Below are 25,891 nucleotides of genomic sequence, written 5' to 3'. Positions count from 1 at the left end.
ATCGGGCAACAAAATCCATTGCGTGACACGTGGCCCGAACAGTCATTAAACAGATGGTTTTTCCTTCGGCCAGGTGCTGCCTACATCGACAACAACAACGGCAGCAGCACCGGGGCGGATTCTCCACACCCCAAAACGCGGGCCGTGCCTTTTGGGGGAGGCAAAATGGAATGCTCGCACGTATGGTTCCAATTATGTTGCTAGCGAAAAATAATCGATGAGTGGCATAATCGCGGGCCGCACGATACCGGCGACCCAGTGCCGATTCTGGGCCCAGGTTCGAAGCAACCGCAGTCCTGCCAGCCCTAGTTTTGACACCGTTTTTGTTTTTCGGCGTCCCGTGCAAATGATGCCCGCGACGTCGTTGTCAGTCGGTTCCATCATCGGGCAAACTTTTTAATGGAACTGAGACAGCAGCGGCAGTAACAACGCCTAGTGGTGCAGCACGGGTTCGAAGTTGGAGATCCCCCCCACACCGATAAGGTTGTAAATTATTTCCGGATTTTCCGCCGCGACGGGGCAAATATGCGTTGTTTATTAGTGACGGAGCGTATTTCGAAATAAGCCTTTTGGGGGGTAAGTGCAGGGATGCCCCCACGTTTCCATGTTCGGCGCCATGTAGGATGGTGGAACGTTTAAGGAAAAATGCAGAGACCATCACAATCCGTCTCTTATTTACATTTCTTACTGCAACTTTTTTTATTTAAGAAAAAGTGATCCTGATAATCGTCTTTCCAAGTTGTGTCTCACGGGCTAGCCTAATTACTAATATACTTCTCCCACCATTCCAACCGCAAGTTAAGCGATCGTTTATGGTATAGACCAATAAACGAAATAGGACATTGATCAATTAAATAGTGTCGTTCTGTTTGGGCCGTTCGGTTGGTGATGATTGCCTTCTGATTACGGGTTTTTTTGTGAATGAATTGTTTTACGCTACGATATGTTTTCCTTTTGTAGTTAAATGTATTTATAGCATAAAGATCACGGGTTGAAATCCAGCGACATACTTTAGCTGTGATATTTTTTGTATGGCAGTAGAGATCAGTGGATTTAACTTGACAAATAGTTTTTCATTCCAATCATTTGGCTTGCCATTGTTTAATCCAAGCGTATCCAAGCAATTTGAAAATGACAGAAGCACCTGAGAGGATAATCATAAATGTTTCTATATATCCTTTTTATATTATATATTCTTTCTATATTACGATAGATCTGTTAATTCAATAATGATTATTGCTAGCTTTTATATTCCTTTTTAATTTATTTTTGACTCCGACCAAAAACAGCCTTAGCAAAATTTTGCTGGTGAGGATTGTGTTACATTTTAATCATTTAAGCAATTATCTTAAAGTTTAACCTAATAATGTAACAAAAAATGTTGATAAGTATAGGTTAGAAATTTTCGAACAAGTAATACTCATTTTAAAAACATTTATAAAATTATTAAAATTATGGTTATTAAATATTTTTTGAAAAACTTCACAATCACCCTGTAACGCGCTCTACTTCCAACCTGGCGCACATTAAACTATGCACACCCACTGTAAGAAAGGCAGCCGCTTCCACTAGCCCTACTTTCTTCAACCGGAGCGATTCGCTGCGCTCTTCAGGTTCACGGATTTTCCCCTGGCGTTCGCGTGCCGATGGAAGGATGAAGTGCTAGGAACCCCAGAGTCGCTGGCTCGGCTGCCTGGTGGAGCTGCGGTGCTATGGCGAGTTTGTTTTGATTTCGCCGACCACCGACCGGCGAAGGCGCCTTCGCGGCATCCTGCCCCGAGGTCCTATTTGCGCCGACGCCACCGCCAGCCCCCTGCCGACGGCCGCGGGCCAGGACCTCCAGCATGGCGAAACCCCCAGCAGCAGGCAGGATGGTATCCTTAGCGTTTTGACAAAACAATTTTCCCAATCGCGAGGCCGCCTCCACTCGGGCCAGCGGCCCGAAGACATTCAGTCTTTGGTGCTTGGTGACGCCGGGAGGACACACTCCCGATCCGTGTGCTCCCGATCGAGCAGGTAAAGGCAAAAGTTTTGGCAAAACTCCCCTCTCTTGGGCCACCACACACACACACACATATTTTTGTGCAGACACCCGTTTTTGGATCCGTTTGGTTTTGTTCTTCACACAACGTTTTTGCTCGCCTTTTGATTTGTGATTTTGGATTTTATATACTGTACAAAAAAAAGACAACTGTTAAAATCTAGTGTTTTCGGCCTCCACACTTCAAAGGCGAACGCCAGAGCAAACTCCTCTCGCTACCACCAACCGCGGAGCTGGCGGAAGGCGTCTTATGGAGGCCCAGTTTTTTAGTTTTTTGGTTTTGGTCGTTTTTGCGCGAGAAAGTAATGTGTTAGAATTTTCCATTCCATTTTCCATTCGGGTACTCCTTACGGGCACTCTTCTTTGGACGCTTGGTAGTGTGTTTGCTCACGCAGATTTGTTTTTTGACTAATGCAGCACTGTTCGGTCCAGTTTTGTTTTGTTTCGTGTTGTTCTTGTGCGAGTCCATCCGTACTTTCCGTAGCAGTTATTTTCCACATTTGAACGGAATTAAAAAGAAAAAAAGGTGTGGAAAAGAAGGCACACGTTCCGAAGCGTTGGGAATGGGAACCCGGTTGGGAATTAGCTTAGCCAGTTAGTTTTCCATCGATGTCGATTTCGTGGCCGCTGGTGGTGCATTGTTTTGCAAAATGTGTGTCGATTTAATTAAGTGATAGCCACTGCACATGTCCCTCGTCGGGAATCGGATCGTGCTGGTGCCATGTGAAAACCACCCACCTCAGGAGGTTCATCGCCTCCCGCGGAAAGGACACAGATGGAAAAGGTGTAAATTAAGAACGCTGCGATGATGAATGTGTTCGTCAGGCGAACTCCGCAGCAACGAGGTCCGATTTTTGTAGGTTGTAATTGTGTGCATGTGTTGGTGTAAATATACGCGTGTATGTGTGTATGTGTCTGTTATAGTGTGAACGTGATTTAATTGAAGCCGTTGGCGAGTGACCTTCTTCCGCGCGAGTCGGACGCAAACACAAGGAAAACTCATTGACATTCCAACGGTTGTGCCCCTTTTCTCCAGCGAAGACGTTGTTTTTTTGGTGCAAGGTCTGGTGTTGCAGAGACCACGGAGAACCTTTTGGCCGCCACCAATAAAGCTGCCACCGGACAGAACACTTTTCCACGGAAGCAGCGAACTCGGATTGGGTTGGAGTTTCAGCTTCGTTTAGTGGAGCACACACTTTTCCGTTCGCTTGGAAGTGTTACTGGTGCAAAGTAGACCAAGAGGTACCGAGGTAGCTCCAAGTCCTTGCTTAACTTTCGGTGCCAGACCAGACTCCTCAGGACGGTAGCTCGACTGTTCGGTGTTAAACGAAGGTGTCAAAAAGTGCCACGACGGCGAATACATAACATATCTTTCGAGGCGGGACATTTAACTCTCCGAAAAGCACTGAAACGATATTAAAAACTTGAAGCGGGCAGGTTGAAAAAGGTGTTATACTTACCATCGGCACGCCACCGGCCGACGACCGGGAACGATTTGGCCGCGAAAAGCGTTTCGCGCGCACCCGTTTGCGTTCACAAACTAATTACGAGCCGTGAAAAATGTAAAGTTTTCCAACCGCTTTCGTACGCTTTGGCATTGGTGGTTTTCCGCGCGGTGCATATAACGGAAAATGGCATCCTTCCCCGTGTGAGTTTGTGTGAGGTAAGGCGTGAAAGGAACTGTTTGTTTATGCTGAGCAGTTGTGGTTCTATAAATCCCCGCTCGACGAGTTCCCAGCCCGAAAAACCCTACGGAACGCCCCAACATGACACGTCGAGGGCTGGTGGGCAGTAAAATTCCATCATATGCACCCGACCATAAAACCCCAAGGTGTCCTCCAAGGTGATTGTTGTTGTGCTTGGAGGACCCCCCCTATCATATCATATAACATGAGGTCCTGCTGAGGAGAAATCTGGGATCCCTATCCGATGGTGCGATCACCTGGCCAACCGGGGTCGGTTCGGAACGTTCGCCAATCGCTGTGGCGCTCGTAAAACGGTGGATCTATTTTCAGGGTTTCGTTCCTTCGAAATCTTCCACCCACCGCCGTTTTCCCGAAGACTTTTCGCGATCGGCTAGCGTGTCACCGTGCAGTATTTGCCTAGTGCCTAGTGAAACACGGGGTCTCTCCTCCATCTCCCGGACTGGGGGGGGGGGGGGAGGGGCTCCCCCATCGAGGCCGGCGTCGGGCACAATTGGGTGGGGAAGAAAATCGAAAACCCAGTGAACATTTATTATCTCGCATAAAAATATGACTTCCACTTTGCATAAATTTTATGTATATTCAATTGATCAAACATACACCCAGGCTTAAGGGAGGGAGAGGGGGGAGGGGGGGGGATGTCGCCCTCCTTACCGACCACCGATTTCTGCGTGGGTGACGCCGACCGGGCGGGCACGAACAGCTACCAACCACCGGTTTTCCCGGAGGCCTTGAGGAGAGACGCCCCAGGAGAGTAAAGAAATGCCAACGAAGTTACGTTTGGGGTTTTTGTGGGGGTTTTGGCGGGGTGGCCAAGGGGAGGTTAAATTTCGCAAATTGAAGGGATGGCTTTTGTGGTTTGTCTTTTCGTTTGGTTCGGCGAGGGTGAAACTCGATTCTTCATCTTCGTGGAAACATCCGTGTGGAAACCCGTCAACGATTGCGATGGTGAATTCGTTTACCACACGCCAACCCGTTTGTTGAGGACCTCGGGGCAATCCAGGGTACCATATATTCACCAAAGGCCAATTCTTTTTACCTTTTTTCTTTTCGCTCCGATGATGTTGATGATGATATACGTCCCCCGGAGGAGCAGCCTTTCTGCATGCATCCATATCCGAGAGGGTAGAATATTTTCCCTACCACATTTATTTATTCACCTTGGACCGGTTCTTCGAGGCCACCGCAAACAAAATTATGTCGACCATACAAGCATTCGTTTTCCCACACCTCGCCGGCCCGGGACTGATGGGCATTTCCATCCACACATTCGCAGGGAAGAACCACGCTTCCACGCCCATCGGCCCAGCAGGAACTAATGACAACGAGGAGCTCAAAATGTCGAGCTTTTGAAATCGGAACGAAAATTTACTGGCCCCCATCACTTGGGAAGCGTTTGCTTCTGCGGTATATTCGATAAATATTTAATACCGCGATATCATAGCGGCTCCCGGTTGGCTTGAGCGAACGCACGCCTTGGACGATTGAATATTCAATGTGTCCGGATTGGATTGATTGAGCTTTCCATTATTTCTCGATTAGGATCCGAAACCGCGATGCGCTATCGTGTGATGGAAGACACTTCCGATGCGGAAGTAGGGCAGGTTAATTTCGGGAGTTCGTATCGTTCGTTAATGATGGGACGATCCGGGAATAGGCGCAGCCTACTGATTCGTCACGGAAGTAGTTAGTTAACTTATTCCTAGCCGTTTGTTGCCGGAACCAAACGATTGCCCTTCGGTAGACACGGTTATGCAAAGTATATTTGTGCAGCCTAATCAACGTTGTATTACAAAACACTTATTTCATCGGTTTAAAGTAGATTGAAGCTAATGACATTTGTTCCCCCTTCTCTGAAGCCCTCTTAGGATAAGCGTCCTACCCTTGTGGGATCGACATTGTACATACGCTGTACAGCACTGCCCTTTTGCGTGAGGGTTGAGGCAGTCCCCCCCTATAGTCTAGCTCTAGAGTTTGCGAGATGACCTACCGCCCCCGCTTGTTGTACATTACCTGCCCTCGCCCACCACGTAGTCCGCCGAATAAAAAAAAACAAGTGGAAAACTCGGCCCGGAAGCCACAGCCGACCTAGGAGGCCGGACGAGACTATCGTCAGAGAAAAAGCTGACCGTTTCCTTTCGGTTCCGTTTGCCACAAATTTGACGCACCACCCGCGCCCCTCATCACCCAGTCACCTGTCCTACAGAATGGAACAAGGAACCTGCTGGCCGGAATGGTGTATATGCATGCGTAAACCCGGCCCTGGCCCAAATGGTGGCGCGGTCCTAATTAGCAAATGTCCACCGAACGGAGGAGAGCGAAGAAACCAAACACACAAAACATGGGTCCACCTTTTTTCCTTTCAGTCGCGACGACGAAAACCCCGCCTTGTTTGCGCCTTCCGGACCACGTCTTGGTCCTGACGTGGGGCTTGGCGTTTGCCGTAGCCGACCGTTGGCCGCGAATTTGTGAGACTTTTACGTTCCGTTGACAAATCTCTAGTAAAGATGGACTTTCAAACGGTAAGCGATCAGCACGGGAAGATGTTCCAGTTCGCGAGGAATCACTGGACTTCAACGGGGTTGTCGTCTAAACCTAAAGTCTGGGCACTTTGGCGAGTGCCGAATTGTATGAGAGATTCTCGGGAGTCGAAGGGAGGGGTTTCTGACCTTAAGATATACCTGAACTACTTATCTTTGACAGCTTCCAGCAAATACTGACCTATTCTGAAGGAGTTCGGTTTAGGTTCTCCAACTCCCTCCTCTAAGGGGTTTTAGATTCTTCTGATTCTCTTCTTAAATGTCCTCTGATTGATCCATTCCTGCCACACACAGAAATTCTCTGCTCCGGAAAGCAAAGCGAAACCGTCGCTGCTCACTTCACAGGCGCCCGCCGCCAGCTTCCTTGCCACCAGCAACGCCAGCAACCCCTTCCCGGCGGTCCCCGCATCGGTCAATGTAGTCGGGCCGGTTCTCCAAAAACCGCCACCTTCGCCAGCACCGGTTCCCGTGCCCCAACCGCAGCACGCCGCTCTTCCTCCGGCACGGCCGAACCCGGGGCCGATCTTCCCCCGCTCGCCGAACGAGCCACCAGCTCCGGTTCGATTCGCTCCCGAGTCCGCGCCCCGGCCCGAGGTTAAGTTTGCCCCGGCGTCGACTCCGCTGAAAGCCGCACTTATCGGGCGGCCACCCTTGCAACGGGAAGTGATTCCGATCGGTGCGTCTCCACCTTCGGTTCCTCTGATCGGCCAGCGTCAGCAGGTTCTTCCCGAGCGGTACGTGATGGAACCGCCCCGACCGCCCAGTATGTCACCCTCGGGTGCTCCGCAGATGATGGTCGGCCGACCGGGAGGTCCGCCGGTGCAGGGAGGACCTCCCCGAGCGGGCACTCCAACACAGCAGCAGCAGCAGCAGCCGATGCCTCGACCTCCGCCGGGTGGTATGTACCCCGGGCCTCATCAACCACCAGGCGTCCCCATGGGCATGCGTCCGCAACTCCCACCCGGGGCTGGCGTTCCCGGCATGCCGCAGCCCGGCATGCAACCGAGACCTCCAGCGCCTCAGCAAGGCATGCAGCGACCTCCCATGATGGGAGGTCAACCCCCGGTCCGACCACCCGGCCCGATGGGAGGTCCTCGCCCGACGATTTCACCCCAGAACTCCAACCTGGGCGGCGGGGGAATGCCGCCCGGAATGGGACCTCGCCCTGCGGGTCCGATGCAGGGAGCTCCATACACTGGAGATCCTCAGGCCGGTAGACCACAGGCAGGTCCTCCCTCGGGTGGTATGCGTCCAACGCTCTACAACCGGCCGATGGGAGACGCCAGTAGACCAACCTCGGGGACACCCGATGGGACTACTGGTGCTGGTGGACTTCCCTCGGCAACCCACTCGATCGATGACGACGAAGACGTGGTGATCGGGAAACTCCCGATGGACGGTGGACCGTCCGCACTCAACAGTCCCAATCCGGCCCGGGGTCCACCGCGCAGCTTCAACATGCCGCCGGGCTCGGGAATCGGTGACCGGGAAAAGTCCATCCCGTCGCGCCCTCCCTCGGTCGCCGGAAGTTACGCCGCGGATGGGAGCGAACCGCAAGGGAATCGCGTTCCGCTGCACGCGCTGAAAGACTTCATCAACAAGGATCCGTCCTCGCGCCAGCCGTCCGCGTCCTCGCCGGGGCAAACGCCGGGCAGCCAGCAGCTGTCGCCGGCCAACACGGACGATAACTTTACCGCCGGCTACCAGCGGCCGGGCGGGCCGGGAAAACCACTCCTGCCCCAGCAGCAACCGTACAAGATGGGGCCGCCTGGTCCACTGCAGCCCGGGGGACCTTCACCGACGGCGGGCATGCACGGGGACAAGGTGACCTTCCAGATTCCGAACGGCGGTACCCAAGAGTGGACCGGCAGATCCCGACCTCCCCAGCAGCCGATGGGCCGAACGATGCCATCGTCGGCGATGAAACTGACCGCAGATCACAGTAAGCCCTGCTCCGGCACACACGGCACGTGAAACCAACCGTAGAACATCCTCTTGAAAAGCGAAAGCGAACAATTGGCCAACCTGCACGCCAACCCGCGTTGCAACACGACCTGTCACGCAGCTTTCCTTCTTTCTAATCGCTAATGGTGTGTTTGCTTTCTTTCTTCTTTTCCCTTCCAATTCCGCATGCTCCCCGTCGCCGTTCGCGTTCACCCCGGCGCTTCCAGAAGGTGACAACGATAGTGGCGTGGACGAGTACACTCAGGAGAAGGTAAGTTCCTGGTGCGTGGTAGGCACGCAACCGACACATGAAAAACAAAGGGAAAAAGAAAGATTTCCCATTCGTTTTCGCACGCAAAACTACTCAGAATGTTTGCGTTTCGGAAAAGTTTCGGAGTGGTGTTGGTAAACACGTTTGCGCATTTTCCAAATGGAAAACTTTTTCCCCAGCCACATTTACACATTTACCCTAATTTTACCCGCGAGAGCGGAGATTGTGAATGTCGGCCAAATCGTCGGCCGGTGCAGTTCCGGTAATGGTCGGAAAGTTTCTCTGATGGAGCAATAATTTGTCGCTATGCTTTTTTCATTAGTTGGCATCATATTAGTGCAAGTCAATTTTGCTTACTGCAAAGCTGTAATTTTACCAACGGGGAAGTTTCCTGTCGAATAAATTACTGTGACGGGTTTAATTTTCCTTTCGTGAAAGGTGAATCTAAACTCGTTCAATTATATTCGATGAAACGGATAAAAGTATGATAGGGCTTTTGAAATGTGTGTCAATTTATAGCCAAGGCGCTATATATTTTTAATCAAAAAGAGTTAGATCGCAAAACAAAGGAAATTTAAAAAAAATAATATGCTATGATTAAAAAAACTACAGTTTTTAGTAGAAAGTTTTACGAGGCAAGATTACAAGTGTTGTGCTTTACGAATATTTAGACGAGATTCATTCACATAAATCTTTCATTTATAACTCATCCAGATTGATTCATGAATCTTTTGGGATGCGAATCTTCAAACATTGACGAATCTTTCGAAACCATAATGAATCTTCATCAACTTTTCATGGATCTTTCACGAATCTGGATGAATCTTTCATTGGCGTGGATCATGCGAAAAAAAAAACGAAGTTTCTCTACCCATTTTTTGGTCTTTAGTTTTCTATTCTTTTAACGTCAATGATTATTTGGGATTCATGAATCTCTCACTTAAAGATTAATGAATCTCTACAACGATGGAAAGAACCACTCAGATTCATGATTCTGAAAAAGAATTACACAACTCTATAGTCCACTCATTCGCTATGAAATTACGAATATTTTTGTCACAATATTTAAAACGTACATGCGTTGTAACTATTGAGTTACAACAAATTATACAGGAAGAAAGAGAAATTGGAAAGTAGCAATAATGTTTTATTCTATTTTTTAAGCTATTTGCGTAGTTTTTTTTCAGATCCTACATTGTGTTAGAGCAATCCTCCTAAGGCACAATTTTGTGAAATATATTCTCTAAGAAACCGTAGGAACTAGCGTAATGTAGGTCACGATCTTGATTGGTATAACTTTTTTGAAAGACAACGTACCTCAATTGCGAAGAAAGTTCACAGTTAATTCCTAAATGAATGAAAACTTGATTATCCGTTTTTACGCACTGTAACACAACCGTTCTACATGCGAAGTACTAACAATTGCCCCATCAAAACATCACAGTTTGTCTGCAACGATGAGCTTCTTTTGGCTCAAATAAACTTCGCCTTGAACCAGTTTCCGGCTTCCCGAAGGGAAAACCCTCTCGTTGCAGTACTATTTTTAAAACATGTCCACGCCAGAGCAAAAGGGCACGCCACACTCGCGAGGTCTATGCCGCGTCGTGCGAGGCGAGGTCAACCCGCAGACAAGTGATCGTCGGGTCGGTCGCCGAAGAAACGATCTCTGACAATGTAGTGCGCGCGTAAGGGTGTGCCGTCGACCGATGGTTGAAGATTATGATGTTAGGAGCGTGCCAGGAGAAAAAAACAAAGTCAAGCAAAACACATTCCCACACGACCAAAAGGAAGTTGGAAGGTGTAGAAAAACAAACCGATACCTACCGAAGGCCAACAGCTTCCAATGCAGTCCGTTGCGCATCGCTGAAGGTTCAACTATCAGTTTCTTCGGGGGGGCACCAAGCAAACCTTGGCCACCGTGGAACCATCCGGCATGGGTTATGATTTCTCGAACGTTCTTTACGAATCTTCATTCCCATTGGTGCATGGATCATTTGCGTCCGGGTCGTAACGGCCGGCGGCAGAGACGGCGACGACGGCTGTTTGTGGAACCATTTAGGACGTTTATGCCGATGCCGGCGAGAGACAACGGCACCGATATCGGCACCATCTTCACGCACGCAAGAGTAAACGGTACGGCTGCAAAAGGTCACAATGCAAGAGCGGCCACGACCGGCAGCACCACCCCAACAACCCCTTTGCGACATCCTCAGCTGATGCGCGAACACATCGGTTTCGCCAAAATAAGGCGATCGATTTTTCCACCGGCCTGTCGGCGGATACGCACCGCTGGTTTGTGGGTTGAGTTTTATGTCGATGGGTTTTTGTTCCGTCCCGTGCCCCGTGTCCCGTGCCGCCCGCGCTGCCCGTTGTTTTTCGCCATGCCGTGCGCGCGAAATTGAAACACGATCAATCAAGCCCGTGCTCTAAAAGGAAGTGGAACCACGGTGCCGGCGTTTCCCGACCTACCATGCAATGGCGGGAGGTGGCGAGGCGGAGTGTGGGATTATGAGTACCAATTTGTGGGTGGGTGGTTGGGTGGAAGAAGCTAGTACGAGGGTGGCATCGGCGACCGAGTCACTGATCGTGTTTGCTGGGTTCCCATTTGACAGGATCGTCCCAATGCGCTAGCATCGCCAGCGTCGCCACTGAAGTCGCCGAGCAAGATACCGGGCCTAGCCAGACGGCCAGAGAACATCTCGTCCGAGAGCCGATCGCGGAGTACGTCGAAGCAGCGCGCCAACGCGAAAACACCCGAGACGCCCTCCGAACCGCAGCCGCTTATTAAAAGTAAGGGAACGGCGTCCGGGAAAGGGATAAGGATCCGCGCTCACTTTCCCATCCGTTGTCCATTTCAGAAGTACCAATGAACAAGATACAGGTCGGCGGAGTGCCGTCACCGAACCTGAAGGTGGTGAAGTCGAAGATCGGCTCACTGGAGAACGCGAGCCACAAGCCGGGCGGTGGCAATGTGAAGATCGAGACGAAGAAGATCGAGGTGAAGGCGGCGCCGAGGATTGAGGCAAAGAACGAGGCATATGTGCCGAAAGGCGGTGATAAGAAGGTAAGTGTCTGTATTGTATGGAGTTGTGAAGTGTTATTGCATAAACAAACATTCCATTTACCGAACGTGTTTTGTTAGCCGTGCGTGAAAAGTGTTTGTTAGATTATCTTCCTCGTTCCTTCCAGCTGAAAATGTTGCGTGAAAGTAAAATTCGAACTTTTACGAAGACTCGGTGTAGTTCTCACCAACCATTTTTGATCGTAGAATTGTTTTGCTTGACTATAAAGAAGTCATATCGATCACGTTGGATGCGTAATCTAGTTTAATGAATTCTTGAAAATCTTCGCATCAAAAGTGACGATCGCTTTGTTTTAACTTAAATACTATGAAAATCTCTGGTTTATGATTTTTTTTCCAACCCAATGTAGATCATCAGCACGAAGCTGCAGTGGAATGCGAAGCCGAAGATCGGCTCGCTGGATAACGCCAGCCACAAGCCGGGCGGCGGTGACAAACGCATCGAATCCATCAAAACTGACTTCAAGGAGCGAGCGAAACCGAAAATTGGCTCCAAGGATAACATGACCTACAAACCCGGCGGAGGTGACGTTAAGGTGGGTCATGTCTTGGTGTGGGAATGAACTGATTAATTAGCTTGCGTCCTCCTCGTTCCTCCCTTCCATAGATCGTAACCCAGAAGCTGGACATTAAGGCTGAGAGCAAGATCGGTTCGCTCGACAACCTCAAGCACAAACCGGGCGGCGGCGACAAGAAGATCTTCGACGACAAGGAGTATCTGAAGCAGATCGAGCACCCGATCACGCCGAGCCCTTCCACGCAGGTAAAGTCTGGTGCTGGCTCGTTGGAGAACTTGTTAGAGTAAAGCTTCAAACCAGCGACAGCAAAAATGATCAGAAAAGAAAGAAAAATTACGAGCAAAACAAACAAAAAAAATACCTAACAGCAAACAACCGACCGTCCCACGTATGGTAGCCCACTTTCTTTCCCCCCAACTCCCCCCCCCACTCCCACGCCGAAATTGTGTCGTTTAATTAGTTAAGAGCCCGAGCAGTGCGTGTTTCCTTTAGTGAAGAGCCAAACACAAATCGTGAAGCAAACCTTTTCCGCTGGTAGACGTTTGGTTTTTCTCGCCTCCATTTAATCGCTCTGCTCGCTCTTGGAAAAAAAAACATACTACGCTAAATATATTGTATTTATATATATATATTGTATTTACATATTTTTAACGCTCTTGTAATATTTAACTTCTTTCTACGATTCAGTAGTTCGATTTACTCTATTTTTCATTCCGCTGTTAGTGGCGTATAACGTTGGTTAACTTATTTTTGTTATCTCTTGTAAAGCAAGCTTAAGTCACGAAAGCGATTTAATCTCTATTTTTGTTAACCGCAAAGTATTTAAAAAAAAAACCAACCCAAAAGGTATTCACAAAAACAATTTCCAATTGGCGCACTCACACACACACATGATGAATAAATTTATCTTTATAGTAAGGAGCATTTTATGACAGCAAACATTGCCACAGTACGTAAATTAATTTTCTCTTCTCACCCACTTCGAACTCTTTTGATCACCGTTGTAGGAATACCTGTACAAATTCTATTAGTATTATACCGACGAGAAGGCGAGCAAGTTGAGTGAGAAAGAAGAAGAGGAAGGCGTGAAAGTGATAGGAAAAAATAGCACGATGAAAGAGAATGAAGATTGACTGTTCGGGGTGGAAAAATCGTTAGCGAAAAGCTCACTCCCAACGGACTCCGTACTGAATACCGGCCGGCCCTCCCTTCCTCTCCCCCCGCTCCGAAAAGCATCTTCCAACAAACCATCGCGGCCCAACGTTCCATGCGAAAACAAAAAAGTCAAATCAAATGAGTTTCCATTTTGTTGCCTCCGGTTTCGTCAGGCGTTTTCTTTTCGCGCTAAGTAAGTTTTTAATGTTTTCTTTTCTGCGTTCGTTGCGAGAGTTTTGTGTGTATGTTTGGTTTGGTTTGGTTTTGAAGTGTAGCAGATGTAATTTTTCGTAAAAACAAAAGGATTCAACGGTTTAGAAACCCCCGGTCGGTGTGCTCGGAAATTCGCGTGTGCCGCGAACCCCCGTTTCCGCTTCCGGTCACCCATTCTTACTCATCCCCCCCCACCGTAGCAGGGCCCTTGCTGGGAGCTCTTGCCGGCACCGTACCTTGTTGTGTTTGGTATTTACGCGACCGATTCGCCTAACTGCATCCGTACACATATCCATGACCCTACTAATACTCCACCGTTGTATACCGTTCGAATCTTGTGCTTCTGGGACCAATTTCACAGCCCGATGGAACGGAAGAGTGCAGCTACAGTAGCGACCACACAACCGAGGCTGCGCAGCTGGAGTAGTTCGGTGTTCGCTGCTGCCGCGAGCCCGATGCCATTGCTACTTTCTGCCACGCCACGCTGCTTGCCGCCACGTAGAGGTCGCTGTCACTTCCGCACCATCCAGTACTGCCATAGTCTGCATAAGCGTTCTGTTTGCCTTTGCCAGCTACACCTTCTACATCCGCTCGAGGCATAAATTGGGCGTGTTGGACACGTGCAAAGTTGGATGCCAATTTTTATCGTTTATCGTTTGCTTGTTTACTAGTTATCGTGAAGTACTTTTATTTATAGCTATCTTCTTTTCTTCTGTTTGCATCCTTTGATGGTTTGGTTTTTATCGTTTGCTACTTGACTTTCTTTCTCTCTCGACTATCCTTTTCTTAATTTTCCTATCTTTCTTTTCGGGTGTTCTTTTTATTGTTTCCTCTTTCACTTTCTTATTTTTTTTCAGACATCTACTCCCGATATCAAACATGGTTAACATATATTTTTTTTAAATTGCAGTAGTTACTATTACTGATTAAATTAAAAATCAAACAATTAGAAAGTTTCCTTCGTTACGAAAACAAAAAAAAACCTTCTCAAGAACAAGAAGACAGTTCAAAACCCAACTAGTACGTAGTAGCATTGTACCAATGCCAAAATTTGTCATACAAAGCGTCATTACGAAACGTTTTCCAGCATATTTATCGTTATTCGTTACCTAGTGAATTGTGTTGCCAGTTGAGGTTGATTCAATTTGATCCAGTAAGTTTGACGCTATGGGTTTTGAGTAGCTGCGGCTCGTTGACTCTCTGTTACAGTTGTTTATTTTGTTTTGCTATATATTTTAAGCACGTAGTAAGTAAATAATAAATCTGAAAAAAAAAACAAATGCAAGGCCAAATATAAAGCAGCTGAAAGCATTCACGCAAACCTTTGATAAATCACACACGTTCACAGAACTGATTCGATATGTAGTAAAACAAATATCGTTCACATTACGAAACCCCAAAGTCATGTAAAGAAAGCAGCACATAAACACAAAAGTTGTATACCAAACCGTAGTATTACAGTTATTTATGATACAGATGCGTAAAATAGAACCGAAAAGTACAGTACCACGCTCATGACGATTGCACCAGCAAAGCCATATAAGACGTACCACATTCTGGGAGTAGTGTTTTGAGGCCACATCACTTTATTTAGTTGTAGTCGAAATACAGTGAAACCATCGCTTAGATATTCACAAGATTTTCTTCCTTTTGACACGTCGTTCTTGTTTAAACATTTTCATTTTCTTCATCAAGATCAACCAAATTTCGATTTCTGTACGCACCGTAGTCTCAAAAAGTTAATCGATATTTAACAACTCACTTCTTGATCCTGCAATCCATTGAGTGCACGTAAAACAGTTGAGCAAAAAGTGTGGTATTGTTGATCCAGTTTGCGGTTAAAACGCTTTCCTTTAGATCACACGAGAATGAGGTACAAATGTTAGAATAGATTGTCGTCTAAGACGTTCAAGCACATGTAGAATACTTCCATCTAGAGATTCACATTCAGTTGAAGATGATTGATTTAACAACTGACTACGTAAATCAAAGTACTACTTCTTCCACAACACCAATTGAAAAAGGAAATATTTGCAGAAAGCATTTCGTCGATGATGAATCGTGTGCTTTGGAAAAGTTTGGGAAAGTGAAGTAAATGATTTTTTTCACCTACTTTTTGCTCACTGTTTGTAAAGTGCTCTGTCCATCTTCTTTTTGGTTGGTAAAACATTTTTTGAAAAACACATTTCTGTACGCAAATCATTGGATTTCAGCGCCTCAACTTGTATATGAAATATAATTAACAACTGTTTTACCAAAACAATGTTTCATAATTCAAACATGCCATACCATTCAACCAAACCAACCAAGGCGTAGTCGAAGAAATTAACGTATCCCCAATCGGAAATTGTGACTAATTTCAGTTCAAACATACGTAACCTGCGTACGTAAGTGCGGCGCACACATACACACCTGTACTGTCCGTGTCCGCGTTGATTGCTGGCGTTTTGCGAGGCGTACCCCTGGGGGAGGGGCCATCGGGGTTGGAGGAAGATTGGATTGGACTAACTAGAATAGAAAAGTATGGCTGGAGGTGGTTTAATTAAGACGAAATAATTGAAATAATTCAGAAAAGAAACCAAATTTGAAATGAAACTTTTGTCTGCCGATTTGTGGGACAGCATAAGAAAAATAAAGTGCAAAATAAGAAAAATTGGTAGATAAATACAAATACTCTTCGGAAATTGATTGGAAAGCCTCCCAAAAGGCAGTAAGCACTAGGATGATTACCTGAATTGAGTATAATAACATTACAAAAAAAAAACCCCGATTGATGATGGATGTCGATGCTATATGAAATCGCAAACAGTAAAAAGAAATCAAACTATACGCTAGACTTGAGTAATAAAACACAAAAACAAAATATATATTGAATCGATAAAAAACCAAGCTTTCGTTGTAATTCCCCATTTTTTACCGCAGTGAAAGGATATTCCAGCTTAGCTCCTTGTGCCGAAAGTAGCCGTTAACGCTTCGTTCTAGAATTGTTTCTTAAACATAATTATACAATTAGTAATCTTCCCCAGGTTTAACAAACCTTCACGACACGTAGCATAAAGTGGTATTTTGATTCGAGTGGTATTAGGACTTTTTGAGCAGCAAAGCAGCTGGCAGCTGACGTAGACGATTTAGAACATGCGCAACTGCAGCAACTCCACTGCACAACCGTGGAGCCGTAGTCACGTTGGGCACCGAAACACACAGATATACCCACACACACACACACACATACACACACCTGTATGCAGCCGCAGACACGCAGCCCGGGGAGATCCTGTCGCGCCTCTTCGCCTCGATCGAAAAGTTGGGCTTCCGGCGCGCGCAAGTAACTGGCTCACTCCTTGTTCCCGTAAGTGCATGAACTGTAATCGATAAGAAGTAAGAAGTGTCATGTTTGATCGTATTTCGTAGCACCATCCGACATTCACCCCGTCACCGACATGGTATATGCACCGCTTGGCACCGATGCACCGCGCAACATGTCCCACACACACTTCCCCAGAAATGTCCCATCTCTTCCGGATGTCACCCGAATGTCATAGATCGCGCCCTTCACACCACGACCACTATCGCCCTTGGCCGATGGAGACGTGTGGTTGGCCAAAAAACCCCCCTCCGGTTAGTGCAAGGATGTTAACGTTCACCGCGAACCACACGTTTCTCTCTTTCTGCCCCCTTTTCCCCGCAGCGATCGTCGTCCATGCGCCGGATGACGGCGAGTGTGTCCGGAGTGGATGCGCTTTGCCGCAGCATCGACTACGAACCGGCTCGGGTGCCTCCGCTGGCGACCGCTTCGCTGACCGCATCGCTCACCATTCCGACCGAGTGCATCGTCCTGTCGGTGGCGGACGAGCCGAGCCCAGAGGTGCAGAAAGTCGAACCGGTCACATCCGCGTTGCCCTTCCGTCGGGATGGCCGGGCCATCCATCCGAAGCCGTTCCGCACGTACTAAGCATAATGCTTTTTGGACGGTGAGTGAATATCCGAGTGAATGTTGCCGGAACGGAAACGTAATTTAGTTAGATAACATGATAGAAACCGAGCTAACAAGAAAAAAGATCGAGCCAGGTTATGTCGTAATGAGACTATTGCATAACTTTTTGACAAAACCCTACGAATATCAAAGCTATTGGAGATCGCGAAAAAAGTGTGTTCCATTTGTAAAAAATGTCTAAAACACGCCACGTACTAAGTCTTAAAATGAAACATTTGGACAATTAAACCAAACCAATGGAACAGATCGTGTTTCACAGTCACTCAAGACACATAAATAACATAAAATTATCTTCCATTATTCGTACAAGTGATAGGAAGCCTATCGGATCCTAAACAAAATTCAAATTGGAAGTATACTGAAAACTCATCCGTCCCGGCTAGGGTCATTTAAACGCGATTGTGTCTAAAGCCGCGAAACAAGTTGCCATCAAATGCCAGAAACATAAAACTATCATCAAACAAAAATGAATGCCAGATAAAATGAGCTTGCATGCTAATATGCTGGCTTTAACGTTTGTTTAAAGTCCTAAACACAGTCAAATTTATAATTATTCTTACCTTTCGGTAGTGTTAAAAATACCGATTAGTCAGATGACGAATCCCCGAGCAGCGGCTAACTAATCAACCGGAAACGACGACATTACCTGAACAGCTTTTCCTCCGTCCAGTGAAAAGTTGAAATCAGAAACCAAACCGGAGAGACGCTAAAAAGCAAAACGGAGGCAGCAGGGCAGCCATTACTTCGCCGTTCTTTTCCACCGTGAAAAGCGGCCCTAAGTGAGGAGATAAAAATACATGCAGTGAGTCACATCAACAAAGTCAATACCCGAAAATGACCCGCGTACGGAGGGGAAAAGATTGGGAAATTGGACCCCGGTCGAAGCCGTGAACAAAACATTTGCAACATTGATAACAATAAGTTAGACAACTGCATAATTGAACACGACAGCGCTTAGAGGTTTAGAAAGTTACGAATGCAACTAATAGAGCAGGAAAGCAATAGCAGTACATGATATCGCACACCCTTAACATCCTTCAACAGATCGAAGACAAGAAAAACTACACTTAATGGCACAGATAAACGCAACGGTGGTAGACTAGATAGATAAAAATGATCTTATTCATTTCGTATGTGGGAGACGTGCTGGAACATTCCTAAAGTAAAGCTGTTTGAAAAGGAAAAACTCATCATGTTTTTAGGTACAAGGTTGAAGAACACGGAATTAGAACCATTCTTTCGCAGATAGAAACCAAACACAGCGCAAAACGAGCCGAAGTAAAGGAAACTAGAACACGAGGATTAGTTTTTATTGTATAGCAAATGCAAGATGTTAGTACTTTCTGTTCGTTTGTTTGGTTGTTTGTTTGTTCGCCAGTTCGACGTTTCCGTTCGTACGTTCCTCCGTTGTTATGATTCGTTTTTTGTGGTTTTTTAAATTCTACAATCAAGCATGAAAAATAAATATCGAAAAACAGAAACGGTTTTGTGAGAACGTGTCTCGGGGGCCCTCTTTTTTACCATACCCTCCCTCCCTTTCTCCCTTTTCATCTCCGTTACCTGTTTTACTCTTTTGTTTGTTTGTTTGTTTGTTTTTTTGTTTTTCTACACTCTTTGTTACTTTCATTCGTTCCTAGACTCTCTTCATCACTGTTACGTTTACAACTTTGTTTGTCTCGCACTCTCTCTCCTCTTTTCGAAAACGGAAATTTATTTGACGGGGGCAAAAAAACTACACGGAACATGATGACAAACCCGAAAGGAAACGGGATGGTGGTTAAACATAATAATACGGGCACGGATTGTTTAGTTGCAAACATGAAAACTAAATTAAAGAAACACATTCTATGGCAGCGTACAAAAGTGAACGTTCAATTTTGCATTCGGAAACCCGATTCGCGCAAACAAGTCCAAACTAAAACTCGCCGGAAGCATCCACCAAAACTCGTACTATATATTCTGACTACACAAGATTCTTTTACGGGCACATAAAACGTATTAAAAAGGAAAAAAAGGTAAAGAATAAATTCTTCAATTTTCCATTTAATTGACTCCTACACGATGGCGCCTAGGGGATACCCTTCTTTTCCTTGGTCTCTCTTTCTCTCTTCCTATCTTTACCACCAGAGCGGATTTTCTAAGGTTGACTGGTTTTCAAAATGTTTTGTTAAATCATTTACGCGACTAGAAACTACAACGATGCTCTTCTACTGTTTTACGCCGGTTTAGCTTTCCTTGTACTCGTTACTGCGCCCTCTGTTCTCCCGGATTTTTCGGAGAGGCCTGACTTCTGGAAATTGACGCACTGTCCAATTCTTCTCCTACTCCCGTTCCTCCCGTTCGTTCTCCCGTATGATTGCATGATGATTCAAAAGGATGATATTAGATGTATATAAAAAAAACAAACTCTAGGAAATGCAGAATTCATACGACGCTTACCCTAAACAAGTTAAAAGTAGTAATAAAAACACTTTGGCTCTCCGAAACCTACTTTGACCGCATTTTTCCATTTTCTTCGTTAAATGCCAACTACACGCGTACAGCATTTTCGTTCCGTTTTCGAGGCAGGTTAAATTATTGAAAATAATATTCCTATATAAACTACTACATCATGTGACGGGATTGGTTTCGTCTCGGTGCGTCATGGAATGAGATTTACTCATGAGATAATCGGTTGGCTTCTTTCTTTTGCCTTTCCTTCCTTCTATTGCTGCCTGATGCACCTTTCTTGTGGCGATACGAATGATTCGTCGTATCGCGCCAAGAAAAGGTGCGGGCTAGGGTAGTTAAAAAGCTGATCTGCTAATTATACGGCAAACAAAAACCTATTAAACCTATAAGATAGCTTCCCTAACACGCTCTCGAAAGTTCGTCCTTGCCTAAACTGTGTGTTTGAGAGCTACCGGCATCCATTGGCCATTTGGTGCAAAACATGTAGCTAGAGGTATAAGAAAATTGCCAATGCGCGTCCCAACAACGAATGAACACGCAGACATATTGTATCCGCTCCCATTCCCTTCCTCAACTGCGCACGGGGGGTTGTTGTTTTGATTCCTTATCGATTCGAGTACGATTAAATTGCGAAATGAGGACGAAAACTAAACTTTTACGTGAGGTATTTTCGGCTTTCGGTTGTTTGGAGAGTTTACTGCTTCTTCTTGTAACTGCCCAACTGCTGTGCTCCTGTTTCTTGACCTATGGCTGTCCTTGTATTGTGGGGCATGATGTCTCAACGCTTCAAACGAGTCGCTCGATCTCTTATCGCTCTGCTTTGCCCTTTCGCATGGGATGGTCTTGGATTCCTTTTTTTTTATTTTTTTTTGTGCCTCACCATCTTCATTAATTCACTTCTTTGTTGTTTTGTTTTGGTCGACTCTCCATTTCATGACACATCCGTTATCGCTCGGTTAGTTATGTTCAGCGGTAACACGCAGTTGCACAGCATGGCACATGACATGACGCTTGAATTTGTTCATGGAAAAGGAATTCACAATTCCGATTCCGCCCCGCGTGGTTGTTTTCTTCCAAAGCCTGGGATAGTGTGTGGAATCTTTTTACTCTCTGCTACAAGTATTACTTATTCTGTTGCCTTTGTTGTTGTCTGCCATTTCCGCTCCCTATTACGTCGCGTGTGTCCGTACATACGCCATTGCTTCTTTGTTTTTTGCTTGGTTTTCTGTTTTTTGCTCGTCCAGTTTCGTTTCCTCCTATCGTTTGCCACAGCGGTACCTAAACCTATGTACAATATTTGCTCTAAATGTATCGCCATGGGTCGCTCCTGTCCCCCCATCACACCCCCCGCCCAGTCGAGCGCAAGGAGTGGCCAATCCACCAGGGGGAAGAGGGGTCACTCACACACACGGACACACCTCTACATCACAACACATTTTCGTTGACGTCGTTTCAAAGGTTCCGGTCTGAGCACGGCCCGTACCGCCTCGTCGAATACCTGCTTTAGGCCTCGCTGGGTCAGTGCCGAACATTCCATGTACTTTACCGCCCGTATCTTATTCGCTAGTTTTTGTCCCTGTTCGCGCTTCAGGGCGGAAAGGCCCTGCTCCGCCAGCACGCTGATTGTTTCGCGGTCCTCCCGCAGATCGATTTTGGTGCCTTAAAGATATGCCGAAAGCGTCAATTAATGTGGACAAACCGTCTCGATGGGTTGCCAAGAGATGTTCTTACCGACTAGAATAATTGGTGCATCGGGACAGTGGTGTTTTATCTCAGGGTACCATTTGGAAGTAACGTTTTCGAACGACGACGGGCTTGCCACGCTGTAGCATATGAGAAACACGTCGGTTTGCGGGTAGGAGAGTGGCCTCAGCCGGTCGTAATCTTCCTGACCGGCCGTATCCCACAGCCCTAGCGATACCTGCACCCCGTCCACGACCATCGGTGCGGAGTAATTGTCGAACCTGTCGGAGAGCGAAATGGTAACACATTGTGTTAGTAAGGCCATTACTTCCATCGGTGGCGCCACCGATGACACATCGTTTCCTTACACCGTGGGCACATATTCGCCGGGAAAGCTGTCGGTCGTGTAGCTGATCAGCATGCACGTCTTGCCTACCGTGCCGTCGCCCACGACGACACATTTGATCGGCCTTCCGGATGACATCTGCTCCACCGTGATGGAACGTCCAACGGCACACAATTTTCACGCCGATGAAAGCGGGATGACAAGAGGAAAAGAAAGATACGCAAAACAAGCGTGATTAATTCGTTTTCTGTCGATGAAAATACACACACGCGCACACCGCCTCGGTTCCGTTTTCCGGTGTCACAATTGCACTGGTCATGCATGGACGGCTTGCGATGCAACTGACAATTTCTTCATCCCCGGGTCAACGTGCCACTAGAGCAGTGCCATTCCGTCCGGCTAGACAGCACGGATGCAACGAGTAATTGAACCGGACGGGGACAACGCCTGGTCTGGATTGTGTGTGGGGGTTTTCCCAAGACGGTTTTCCCATCTGCGCCTACCTTCGGGGGGAACTTAAATTGGTAACACTGTACACAACGAAAACTGTACTAACAATTACGGACACACAACACACGAAAAAACGGAAAAAGCCAGTCTGCCTTGAGCACTCCGGTGAAATTTGCTCGATTGTTCATTTACTTTTGCGGCAGCAACAACACAATATTCCGAAGACTCCGCTGTGCACAAGGCGACTCGGGTCGGAGCAGGGTGAACTAGTTGTAAAAAGTTTGACGTTTCTGAGAATGACAATAATGACAGCACTGTTGCACATCAAAACTTCTTTAAGTTTTTTTACATTTCAACAGATTTTTACAATTGAGCCCACAAATTAAAGATTTTTCCATTAACCTTATCGCTAGTATGATGTTTCCGTCTTTTCTAGTGTTTGAAAATAATATCACAAATTATAGTGTAATACATTATAAACGGTACGCAAGTGCTGAAGTTGGATACAAGATTTTATGCAACTTGCAGAGAGAAAGTGATCTGAACCGGCAACTTTTACAAAAAAAAATATGTTAATTTAAACCTTAAGCTATTTCGTCTTTTGTTCATATCCGGATAAATTTAAGACTATCAATTAATATGCATTGTCCATTGTATCTATTGTACGAACGTATGTAAGTATAACTTCCAACAAAGTTAGCCCTGTCGTATTAAACTACCTGCATGTATCACATACTGTAGCTGATACAGTTGATTTAATTCACTATCACCGAAACATCTATGCATTACAAATTAAGTATAACCCATTTTGGATCACATAGAGAAAACTTTGTAAGCAGTTTTAGCTACTTAAACTGATTAAAACAAGCACCCATTCCATTGTTTTAACGTTTACCACAAACCATACTCAGCTTTCGTCGTAAAAGAGGGAAAAATGCACACCGCTAACGAAAGCTGAAAGATTTATTACTTTACCAAATTTCCAATACTTTCACTTGTCTACATTGTCACCCTCTGCATGCAGGGTGCAGGGAACTCCTTTCCACCGTATTTCTCGATGGTACGCGGGCATGACCATAGGGAAAGGAACACGGAGGAATTTTTCATTACATACTGACGAAAAGTTTTCGGGATAATTTGTAGAAACTCTTCGGCGAGTGCAAAGAACAACTCAGCAAACTAAACAGCCCGTGCCATCTAGTTAAGATATTTGCAGAGTAGGAACCAGAGTAACAAAAAATCCCGAAACTTTTCACCTCTTCCGCAGCAAAGCTCCGCACAACGGTGCCTCAATTTTTTGAATCATTTCCTCTGACCACCGGTCCTTCCAATCTGCACATCCTTCTTCCTCCTGCCCTCGCACAGTTTGTCGTGATGCGGCCAAAGCAAAGGACATCGTTTCCTTTTGCCAATTCTTCGCCCACCGGGGGGTTGTCTTCTGCTGTGTCGACAGTGTCAGCAGTACGCTGGCGTTACGGAAGCGGTTCCGCTGGTGGGTAATTTATGGGAAAATAATTTTGCGAACTGCCATCCGTACGCAATATTACTACTGGACTGCCGGTAATCGATATTGTGTACGAGAATGGGCGATGGGATGGGATTCCGTAAGGTGCCAGCTTCAACGATGCTTTGGATGCAGGATTTTTTTGGTGAAGATAAACTATGGATTCGTTGCTCTTGAAAGTTCAAAAGTAGTAAAACTCCTTACTATTTGGTTATATTTTCAAGCTCCAGAATTATAACACTGTGTTACATAAAAGCCATACATTGATGTGTTAATTTTTCAATTATTAAAATCATGAAAATTGTAAATGATATAGAACGACACGCAAGATAGAGAATAAAGTAAATAATTGAAACAAGTTTATTTAGCCTCGACCTCATTTGGGTAAATTATTTCTGAAAGTGTGTCTAGACAACACAACGTGACCGATAAACCAATTCAAATCTTCAGATACATAACATTTTTAAAACAGATTAAAAACAACAACTAGTTGCTTTACTAACTCCGATTGTGATAATACACCAAATTCTTTTAATCATAAAACTTTCTTTGCGTGTTCTAAAGCGTGTTCAATACATATCGAAAACCGAATAGTACAAACGATTATTCGGAAAATCACAGAATTACGTCTTCACTCATAAAACAGTGAATCAACAATCACATGCGTTTTCGAACACGTGCTACCAGAACATCCTTCCATTCGTTACCGATCCATAAGGTAAAAGTTTTGTCTATGGTCAACTTCTTCCACTGCTCATTATTATGCAATCCTTCAAAGCAGTATCGGGAAGAACGCCTTCCGGGAGGAGTTCTATGTAACGCTCGAAGCCTCTCACCCAAAGGCAAATATCGTATGGATACTACGATTGGTCGACTCGGGGGCGCAACTCATCATCACGAAACCGCCGTTAATGGAATTATTTTGCGCAAATTAAATCGCACCGAGGCGTGCGAAAGTTTCCACCGGTGGAGAATAAAGGTGGCGAATGGCAGAGGAAGAAAATCAAGGCCTTAAAGGCCGGCCCGGCGGGTTTGTGGTGGGATTTCTTCTACTGCCCCCACCGAAAGAGGCATTGTCTTGGGCCGGTGGAAGAAAAAGGACGACCACCGGAGGCGTCGCGCCGACTTGCACTTGTTGAAAAACGTGTACGCAAAAGGCGGAGGCCCATCGTCAGCGTTCAGGCGATCGTCGCACGTGCTGAAGAAAAAAGCTCCATCCAAGCAGCCAGCCAACCAACCAACCAACGAAACGAATGCCGAACTTCCCATCCTTGTTCCGCCTCGACGAGGCACGGTTGGCAAAAAGGTAAGGCCTGTCGGTATATAACACCCCTGGGCTCTGATAACACAGGCACACACACACACGGCCACGTGGCGAGCCAAACAAAGCCCCACGCGGGCCAACAAAAGGACGATAAGACGAACCGATCCGCCGTACATAAACGAATGCGCAGTCGCCCCACCGGAAGCTGGCCAACCAATCAGTGGCGGTCTGGCGATGGTGAAAGCTCGTCCTTTTTTCCTCCCTTTTTCTGTTCTGGTATGTATGTATTTTTCCTGTGCGATTTTCCTTCCTTTGCCACCTGGTTGGTTCCGTTGGGGAAGGCTCGTCGGGCAGTACCGTCGGGACGTTCGTCACCGAAGGATAACGATTTTTCGGGTGCCTTCTTCGGATTCGTATGGTTCAAGGATTCAACCTGTTGCAAGGAGCATCGATTCGCCGATTTCAAGTACGGAAAGACGAATCGATTCGATCGTCGCCCAAACGATGGGGTTTGAACTGATTTCCGATTTGATCTGATTTGAAGGAGGTCAACTTTGTGTCAAGAAATAAGTTTGTTCGGCATTCTTTTAACAAAAAAGAATAAACTCGACACAAGCAAACCAATTGTAGGAAATGACAAATACTAAATAATTATATAATAAAGTAGTAAAGTAGGTCAATTCCGTTCCGTACTTTCCTAGTACGAGTCTCAATGCACACTCATGGAGAAGG

The 25,891-nt window shown here is 46.3% G+C and overlaps 2 protein-coding genes across 2 annotated transcripts; one reads left to right on the top strand and one right to left on the bottom strand.

The window, feature by feature from the left end:
• Positions 1-6,251: 6,251 nt before the first annotated feature.
• LOC131259242 (basic proline-rich protein) lies at positions 6,252-17,419 on the top strand. Its single transcript, XM_058260687.1, has 8 exons — positions 6,252-6,266; positions 6,579-8,226; positions 8,456-8,499; positions 11,112-11,289; positions 11,358-11,563; positions 11,932-12,117; positions 12,189-12,344; positions 17,156-17,419. The coding sequence occupies exons 1-8, from the start codon at positions 6,252-6,254 to the stop codon at positions 17,417-17,419; spliced, it is 2,697 nt and encodes an 898-aa protein (XP_058116670.1).
• A 1,311-nt stretch (positions 17,420-18,730) lies between these two features.
• On the bottom strand, positions 18,731-22,605 carry LOC131261221 (ras-related C3 botulinum toxin substrate 1). The gene is made up of 4 exons (XM_058263191.1): positions 22,445-22,605; positions 21,964-22,079; positions 21,644-21,876; positions 18,731-21,571 (listed from the first exon to the last, which is right to left on the bottom strand). Exons 2-4 carry the CDS (start codon positions 22,077-22,079, stop codon positions 21,333-21,335), a joined length of 588 nt encoding a protein of 195 aa, XP_058119174.1. The 5' UTR covers positions 22,445-22,605; the 3' UTR covers positions 18,731-21,332.
• Between the last annotated feature and the right edge of the window lie 3,286 nt (positions 22,606-25,891).

The sequence above is a fragment of the Anopheles coustani genome, chromosome 3, assembly GCF_943734705.1.
Source record: "Anopheles coustani chromosome 3, idAnoCousDA_361_x.2, whole genome shotgun sequence".
Lineage (NCBI taxonomy): Eukaryota > Metazoa > Arthropoda > Insecta > Diptera > Culicidae > Anopheles > Anopheles coustani.
This window is presented reverse-complemented; position numbering and strand designations above follow the sequence as displayed.

What these genes read in the sequence shown, in the direction of transcription:
- LOC131259242 (XM_058260687.1), top strand. An exon ending in ACGAGTACACTCAGGAGAAG is followed by an intron (nt 8,500 to 11,111) that starts GTAAGTTCCTGG and finishes CCCATTTGACAG; the next exon opens with GATCGTCCCAATGCGCTAGC. An exon ending in ACCGCAGCCGCTTATTAAAA is followed by an intron (nt 11,290 to 11,357) that starts GTAAGGGAACGG and finishes TGTCCATTTCAG; the next exon opens with AAGTACCAATGAACAAGATA.
- LOC131261221 (XM_058263191.1), bottom strand. Translation starts at nt 22,079, where the DNA reads ATGTCATCCGGAAGGCCGATCAAATGTGTCGTCGTGGGCGACGGCACG. An exon ending in GGCGAATATGTGCCCACGGT is followed by an intron (nt 21,877 to 21,963) that starts GTAAGGAAACGA and finishes GCTCTCCGACAG; the next exon opens with GTTCGACAATTACTCCGCAC. An exon ending in TGCACCAATTATTCTAGTCG is followed by an intron (nt 21,572 to 21,643) that starts GTAAGAACATCT and finishes CATATCTTTAAG; the next exon opens with GCACCAAAATCGATCTGCGG.